Source organism: Apis dorsata, unplaced genomic scaffold, assembly GCF_000469605.1.
Source record: "Apis dorsata unplaced genomic scaffold, Apis dorsata 1.3 scaffold_104, whole genome shotgun sequence".
Lineage (NCBI taxonomy): Eukaryota > Metazoa > Arthropoda > Insecta > Hymenoptera > Apidae > Apis > Apis dorsata.
In genome coordinates this window covers 5,280-14,303 of record NW_006263402.1, presented here as the reverse complement: position 1 = coordinate 14,303, position 9,024 = coordinate 5,280, and the positions used below count along the sequence as shown (strand labels likewise).

At 36.4% G+C, this 9,024-nt stretch overlaps 1 protein-coding gene across 2 annotated transcripts in view; it reads left to right on the top strand.

The window, feature by feature from the left end:
• LOC102677470 (facilitated trehalose transporter Tret1-like) overlaps positions 1-892 on the top strand; it is a 2,809-nt gene extending 1,917 nt beyond the window's left edge. The window contains exon 1 of one of the 2 annotated variants that reach the window (XM_031508828.1): positions 1-892. This exon is cut by the window's left edge and continues 1,917 nt beyond it. In XM_031508828.1, coding sequence (XP_031364688.1) covers positions 1-813 — 813 coding nt within the window. In that variant the 3' untranslated portion in view covers positions 814-892. The other variant, XM_031508829.1, reaches the window with a different exon arrangement.
• Positions 893-9,024: the final 8,132 nt, after the last annotated feature.

The window sequence follows — 9,024 nt, the reverse complement described above, 5'->3', positions numbered from 1 at the left end:
ATCCTCGCTTCGCGGGAGAGCCCCGTCTGGCTGATGAACAGGAATCGAGCGGGGGACGCGTTGAGCCAATGGATCCACCTTCGAGGATGGGAATCGGGGATGAACGAGTATTATGACGCTTCGAAACGCGTCTCGAACGTGCGGAGCGGGAACAGGTATCGCGCTCTGTCGTCCAAACGCTTTTTGTACCCGCTCCTCGTGTCGAACGCCTCGTTCTTCGTTTATCGATTCTCCGGATTAAACTTGGTCGCCGATCACGCCGTTCCTCCCCTCGTGGAAACGTTCGAGATGGACAACTCTCACTCCGCCACTTTGATCATACTCGGGCTGAGATCGATCACGAGCTTGGTCGCTTGCCACCTGATAACGAAATACCAGTGGAAAACTTTGATCTTCAACTCTGGATCGGGCACAGTGTTTTCTCTGTTCGCGTTGTGGCTCACCGTCCACTTCGACTTACGCTCGTTATGGTTGAAGGATATCTCCTTGCTCGTCTATTTCGTCTCGTTGGGGATAGGTCTGTCACCTATTCCCTGGATCCTCAGCGGAGAATTGTTCTCGGGCAAGTTGAGAAGTTTCGGGATCGGCCTCGTGCTGGCCCTCTCGTATCTCTGCTACATCGTGGACACGATCGTGACGCCGGAATTGGTGGCAAGGATCAAGGTGCAGGGAGTTTACGTAATTTACAGTCTGTTGGTGATAGTCGGGGTTGCACTCTTGGACCGCGTGTTACCCAGGAGGAACGACGAGACTCTGCCGAGGATAGGAGAAATGTTCGAATTCGAGGATTCTGGGAACATTGGAACGATCTAGGAAAGAAACAAGTTCTATAATATGTAATTTTTTTTTTTATTTTACAATTTCATCATACAACGATCGATCTATAAATTTCCCCTTTTTTTGAATAATATATTGTAGTAATAGTTATTATTACTACATGTTGTTTGTTATCATTGTTTGAAAATATAGATATTTCATTATAATATAAATATATACGTATTGATAAATTGATGAGATTTGCTGCCATAAAAATCGATTGACGTAAACGATGCTTAAACACTTACAAAAAGCATCGTTTATTAATGTGCATATTTAATGAACGATTTACATATATAAATATATGTTTATATCTTAACATTTGTCACGTTCATCAAATTGTATGATATAATTATCGATTATACGAAGTTGAATATAAACTAAAATTTCTTTTATACATTTCTTTATAAAAATTAATAAATCGATAGAATATTATAAAATTCGATCATGAATTCAATCGTTCAGGAAGATTCGAAGATTCTTCAAAATTGAAAATTTTAGCGCCGCTATTACGATAGCGGAAAATTCGTGTTATCAGTCGTGCGATTTATAATATATATAAGGACAATCTCGGGCCAATTTCCCATGCGAGACGTGCCCAAAATGCGCACAATCTTCATGAATGCATAATGCGTACACCACCCCTCCGATTCGAGAAAGTTTCTCGAATGGATGGTGAAACGAGAACTAATGTTTTCTTCTCCTCGTCTTTCTTTCCACGAATAATAATAACGGAATCTGTTTTTCTTGTAATTCCTGTAATATAAAATCCTAACCAATTAAATAATATATTCTATACACTGGACTATTCAATATTCAACTCATTGATATTAATTGTAATTTATAAGATGTCGTTAATATGTTAACGAATTACTATAGTTTTTTATATACACATGTAATTTTTCCAAGTTGAATTTATACGTAAGAAAATTTATTTTTTCTCTATGATAAAAACTATCATATGGAATAAATCAATATTCAATTAACATATATAATTCCGCGTCAAGATAAATATGTAATTTACGCACGTTTTATATCGTGTTATTCAATCTCAAAAAATTTTAAAATGTTTTAAAATGTAAAATATAAAAATTGTCGCATCGGCAACTTTATTAACTTTAACAACACGCTCTCTATCCGATTCGATATCAAGGATATTACTCGAAGAATTTTCCGTCAAAAATAATTTTCGTCTCTTCCGAGAATAACGAAGAGGGATTTAGAGGCTCGTGAAGGATTCGTTCTGGCATGGTGATGGCAGCTGCGATTTAAGGGCAAATTTGTCGGCGAAATGAAAATGTAACCTCATAACTCTTCCTCCTCCTGTGAGCATACCCAGTGGTATGCATAGTCCGACCGCATCCACCGGTTTTATACACTCCATAAACATTCCACCAGATTTTCTCGTAGTACCTCGATGTGATCATTCCGCCTCTGCTCAAACAGCCTGTTATCTGTCCGCGCTGCGTTGAAATCGCGTGTGTTTGTCCAATTTGTTAACCGAGGAGATAGATAAATGAACCGGTCATGCGAATTTCCAATATTTTACTCGACTTTGTTTCTTTTTTTTCCTTTTCTTTTTTATCTCTTCACTGACCACCTTTGTGTCCATAATTTTAAGGTTTAGATTATTTTATAACGTTACGAGTTAAAAAAAAATCTCTCTTATATAATTTTCGATATTAAATTATATCGGATCGTTTTTAATTTTAAAAATTTTAAAAATTCTTCGATTCTAGGATTTTTATACATTTTGGAATTATACACAAATAAAAATGAAAATTGGAATTATATACGATATAATTTAAATTAATTTCTTTAAATCTCGTTCTCTCCTAAGAAAATAATTTACAAGATCGAAATCGATTATAGATAACCAGAATGTAAATACTCGTTTCAAAATATTCGAGAGATAAATCGCGTGTTATTCAAGGTAACAACAAACGTTCGAACACACAAAAGAAATTTTAATCCCGACCAGGTGTTCGATTGTTATGTATACTCGTTTCTGTCACGATTATATATTCGACGTAGAGACTTGACTGTCTCTAAACAAACATTTTCGAAAATTCATTTCATAAACGTGAAATTATCGTCGCGAAACCGAGGCTGCAAGTAAATTTGCTCGTTGTAAAATCGGGCAACCCTCTATTCTTCCTCTATCCCTCTTCATCGCGACGAACGTTTCGTAGAACAGAATTTCATATGCATATGGGGTGAATGCATCTCTAACATCTCTTTATTAAAATTCAAACTGTTTTTAATTGGACAATTAATTGAAAATCTCGCGGAGACGAAAAGGAAATTCGCTTCGATCTAGAAAAGAAATATATTTACGAAATAATTAAAATCGATGAGTATTCGATTCAATTTTTGACGAATTGATGAAATTTTAAATTTGACTTGACTTAAAATATCAAAGAAATAATTAGAGATAGAATTTCCTTTGAATATATGTTATATCTCGAGCAATATTCACAATATTCATTTTCTATCGTTCGATCTTACGCGCACTGTTCAAACAAATCCAAGCCCCAAGAAAAAAGAGAAGAGAAGAGAAGAAAAGAATAAAAGGAAGAATTCGCTAGAATTTCGTGGATCAGTTGTCCATTAGGAAATATATACGATCCAGAGGGTGGTGAAAAGGTTGATTAAATCTGAGCCCCTCGGTCCAGGGAGAAAAGTCCAAAGTCCTCTCTGATGAAATTGAAGAAACGATCCTCTCGTTGCGGCCGATCGTTGCGAAATCAAGGAGAGAGGAAAGGAGATAAAGGAAGTGTCGTATCAAGAGGAGGAAAAGGATCTTTTATCTGGATTCGCACAGGCCGTCCTCGATGGAAAAAAAAAAATGTAATAGAATGGTAACAGTTCACACCCAAACTCGTCGAGAAGAAGGGATAAAGTTCGGGCTTACCTTCGAAACACGGTGGAACGTTATCCAGCATCGAGATAAGACTCTTTTCTCCTTCGCAGATTGAATTAAATCTTTCTTCGTTTCAGTCTGAATACGATCTCTCCTTCTCTCTCTTAATTTAATTCTCCATTCATTGTATGTTTTGTATAATTAACGCGACACGTGGTCAATGAAATTCTTAGATCTTCTTCTCGAATTTTTTGAATATTTTTGAATATTGGCGCAATTAGATCCGTGTTCTTCTTAATTTTCCTCGATTGTACCTGTTTCTCTCTTGAAAATTTATTTAGAGACGCGAGTGTGAAATTTGAGAGAAAGTTTTTAAAATTATACAATTTATGATATAATTGATACGATTTTATAATCGTAAACTTTCTTCTTATAACACTTGTAAAATAATTTAAAAATAATAGAATTTGATTTATCATTTGTAAGAACTAAATATTTTTTAATCATTTTGTAAAAAGTATACGAGTTATTTCTTCCTATTTATTAAAGCAAGCTCGTTAAATTTCATTTACAATTCTTGATCCTTCACCCACTACTTATCCTCCTTTCCACTAAATACTAAATAACACAAAAATCACAAATTCATTCATCATATTTTCCCCTTATGATTTCAAATATTTCGTTAAATCGAGCATTTTTCTCGATCCAAGTTCCAAGAAATAAAAATTTTCTCCCCGTATAAAGAACTTGTTTTCCCAAATTATATTTAAAGCGAGGAAAAGGGATGGAAAAAGGGCGAAATGTAGCCAGGTTCCCAGGTTTCTCCTCGTGACGAGATCAATTCTATTTTGCGCGCTAACGAAAATGTCGTTCCCCGAGCATCAACTCCGTTTAAGCTCCCGGAAAGGTGATAAAATCAGTCGGATTTCCGGGGCTTTGTGTCTCGCGCCCTTCCTCCCCCGCTCTTCTTCGATTTTTCTCCCCCGTGGTGGCCTCCCTCCCCGCTTCGAGCCGCAATAATTCGCAATTTTCGCGCCACTCGTATCAAGTTTGGAAATAACGTTTCCCAAGTTTCCGTAAACTTGAAAACCCCATCCTCTTCTTCCTTCCCCGTTGGAACTGGCCTAACCCTTTTTCCAACCGTTCCAAACAATTTAAGACACTTTGAAGTGTAAGCTCCCCTTCCCAAGATTCGGTTTCCCTTCTTGTTTAAGTAGTTTGCGAGAACGTATAGCGATTCCCTTGGAGTAAATTAAAATTGTAAATAATAAAGTTTGCGAGAAATCTGACGTGTTTTTTTTTTTTCTCTTAGGAAAATTAAAATTGTGTTTGAATACTTTGTTTGAATCATCTTGATCGATATTTTTTTACAATTCTTGTCGAGAGAAACTAGTTTCCAATTGTTAGAATGCGCGTAAATGTTGGTAAGTAAATTGGAATTTTTAAATTTTGAATAAAATTGGTAGAGATTAAAATTACATTATATTCTTTACAGATTCCAAAATATTTATTTTATCAAATTTCTTTCGTACAAAATCTTACAACAGAAATAAATTTTAAACAGGATTATATTCAGGCACAATTTTTTAATTTTTAAAAGTTGAAGTGATATTTTCATTATATACTTTTCATATTTATTTTAAATTCCTCTTTCGTTTCTTAATCAACAGGGAGATACATCGACAAAGGCTGGCTACCAACAGATGCACCCTTTGTTCGCGTTTCACCGATGAAAATGAAAGCCGAACGACAGTTCGACGCGTTTCTCGTGTTCGATTTCGAGGCATGCTTTTACCACGTTTCCGGCAATCTGGAACGGCGGGGAACGTCGTTTCCAGTTGCACGAAATTCGCCACGGCCATTTCACGATCGATCTTCGAAGACTATCCTGTTTCGGCCGTCGCTCTTCTCTTCCGCTCGCGTGATCTCGCCCAATGAGGCGCCGCATTTTCTCGGTTCCCTTTTCGCACCGAGGATTTAAAGTTTCGTCGTCGTGGCTTAACTGAAATTGTTTCGTCCAATTTCGTGCACGACGTCGATTCATCGTTGTACGTATCAGAATTGGAACGTTCGTTGATGTAAAGAAGGTGATAATTTAATGAAGATGATAATTTTTCTTTTTTCTTTTTTTCTAGTAAAGATACGCGGGATCGTGGAAATATTAATCGATAATGGAGTAAAAAAGATGTATTCTACGATAATACGTTCATCTAATCGCATTGGGAAGATTATGAAATCTAATAGTAATCGATCTAGATTATCAAGAGAATGATCGATTGAAATTGGAAGATATGTAAGAATTACTTGCATCGAAGGGAATGATTTTAATTCTGAAATAAAACCCTAAATATTCCATTTCGATATTTCATATTTCGATTCTAAATTTTCTCAACAAACAAACAAACTCTATTTTCCAAAATCGTTCATCAAACCTCAAAAAATTCTGAATCCTTCGCCTTTCCTCCCCGCAAATAAACTTTATTTGCAACTTCATCGACAACCATCGAACCCCTTCCTCTTGGCACGGATCCATCTCAAAAGCGTTCTGGAAAAAAGAAAAAAAAAATGGAAACATTTTCCCGACGAAAAGTAGTGAAATGTAACACTGCCGAAAATAAATCAAGGGGCCACGCATTGGGATCGGTTGGAAGGCAGAGAGAAATTTATCGACGAATATATATATATATTTTATGGTGAGAACCGGTTGATCGCCAAGGCTTTTCGCGAGCTTCAAACCCTCTCCTGGAATCCTGGGCATAAACGGCCGTACGTGTTACGTACTGTTGCCGCCTTAAGGCGTTTTCTCGCCGTGTTTTACGACCGGTCGTGTGTCATTGCTACTGTCGACCGACCCTTCTCCAACCCGGAGATCACCGTGCTCACACTTAGAACACCTCTGTCTGCCTACCCCTTCGCGATCGTCTGTCTCTGCCTCGACTTAATCACGGATTATCCGGAACGGTTGTGGATCGGATATTTGTATCAAATCGCGTGGAGATACGTGTGCTTCGATTAATCTGCCACTTTGAATCGCAGATTTTTCTTCAAAGAGTGGTGAGGGATAGTATTTTTGTGTAAGCAAAATGGAAGAAGAATGGATAGGTCTTCTTTTCGCGGGGATGAAGGAATTTGGATTTTTGGAATCCTTTAGGTGTGCTTTTAGTTGATTGAAATCTTTGTTTTTCTGGAAGGATGATACTAGGATCGAAGGATGTCACTTAGTTTTTCGGATATTTCTGCAAGATGGAATTTGGTTTTTGGATATGCCAGAAAGTGGATTGAAATCTTTCTAATACTTTCGTTCGATACGATGAAGGATATTGTTTGGCTTGGAGATTTTCGATTGCGACGAGAAGATGGAATTGAAATTTGCCTAAAAAAAAAGAAGAAGGGAGAAATAAATATATTTTAATTCTATCCAATCTTTCTACCTTCCGGTAAATTTTTCCCTGAAAAAAAAAAAAGTAATTGATTTCTATCCAGTCCCAACTTATCCCAACTTAAATCCAATAATACTTAAATAAATATCGAAGTTTTGTATCGACGAGATCTAATTTACTCTGGGGGAGGAATCGATACCCTTCCACTCACGGCAACTAGAAAATAATCAAATAATAGAGAAATCCATCGAAAGTATCGACAATTACCGCATCCAAACGGAAGTTACGAAAGAAAGGAGCGTAATATTCGTCGTAGTTTCTTCGCAATCAAGTTGGTCGAAAGATAAAAACAAACAAGCCGCAAACGGCAAACCGAGACTTCGGCTCGGTTGGAGAATTTCGCAGTCGAGTACACGTGACAGGAAAACGCTTTCAGTCTCTTTCTCTCTTCAGTCGTTTTATTTCCTCTAATTGTGAAAAAGAGGCAGAAAAGTGGCTCCCTTTGAACCGCATCGAAATCTCTCTGTCGCCTCTCCGCAACTTGCATCGAGAGTTTCGTTCAAAAGAGGAAGAGTTTTTATTTTCGTTGAATTCGAACGGCATTAAAATGACGGTTTCACGTATTACTCTCGTACTTATGATTATTCGATTGTGAAATCAAATTCAATACTCGAGTTCGAAATTTCGATTGGAAATTAAATATGAATCGGAGAACTCGACGTTCGGAGGACGAATAAAAAAGAGATTTTTTTTAAAAAAGTTGATATAATTAAAACTCCGAGGAAACGCATCTCCTTGAAAAATATCACATTTATCGAACGAACAATCCGTATTTCGTGAGGAATAAAGGATTAATTCCAATTTCCAATTTTCTTTAGCCTTTCCCTGCGGTCGGCCCTGAAAACGTTTTATCGACCAGTATCAATGAAACTTTTTCCAAGAGTTTTTCCAAGAGTGGAGGAAAAGGGGGAAAGTTTCTGGCCAGGCTCGTTGCGTGAATGTTTCAACGGGAAATTGATTACGACCGAGGCATTTTTAATTCAACAGGATGAAAGAATGAAAGGACGAAGTTCGCGATACGAGACTTCGCCAGTAATATTTTATTATTACGTGAACGAGGGAGGAAGGGACGGAAGGTTTTCATTAGGTTGCAAATTGCAACAAGCGTGATGAAGTATTTAGCTTATAAGAGGAAATACTGTTTACCTTGTCGATGGGATAAGAAAACGTTGAATTAATGGTGAGCGAGGGTTGTGCAATTTAATAATTCAACTGGAAGTTTCATCTTATCGGTGTTTAATGATTAACAATCATCATCAGAAATAACAATTTGAAAATTATGATTTATAATATTTTTATAAAATATTTTTTATAATATTTCCTTTGTATTTTGTCCGAAACAATAGCAGATATTTATCTTAAAATGTATATTTTAATATTCACATGGACATGGAAAGGATAATAGTTCGAATCTGACTGGTAAAAATTTAATCTTCTCTCGTCGATAAATTATTTGAATTATTTTAATTTAATAAAATTTAAATTATTTTTACCAATGTATTTGAACGAATCTTAAAAATTACACAAATTACGGAAATATGTAAATTATAACCGAGCATTGAAATTAGCTCTATTCAAAAGTATATACATATTTAAATTACGAACGAGTCTCGAATTAATATTTCATCGCGAATAATCGTCAAGGAACGACGTTCGAATTTACCAAAGGTCTCTAAAAGAGTCCTTTTAATTTCGATGATCTAAAACCATGGTTTCCTCAAAATAATTTTTCCCGTCCATTAATTAATTAACCACAACAAGGAACCATTCCAAGAAGGCAGAAAAACACGTGTTGACACGCGTACGAGGAAAACATGTGTACGAGTTTTATCAACGATAAAAATGTATTAAGGAATCTTATATTCAAGACCAGACTCCTTGCCAAGAGAGATAAAGGGTCGCGGT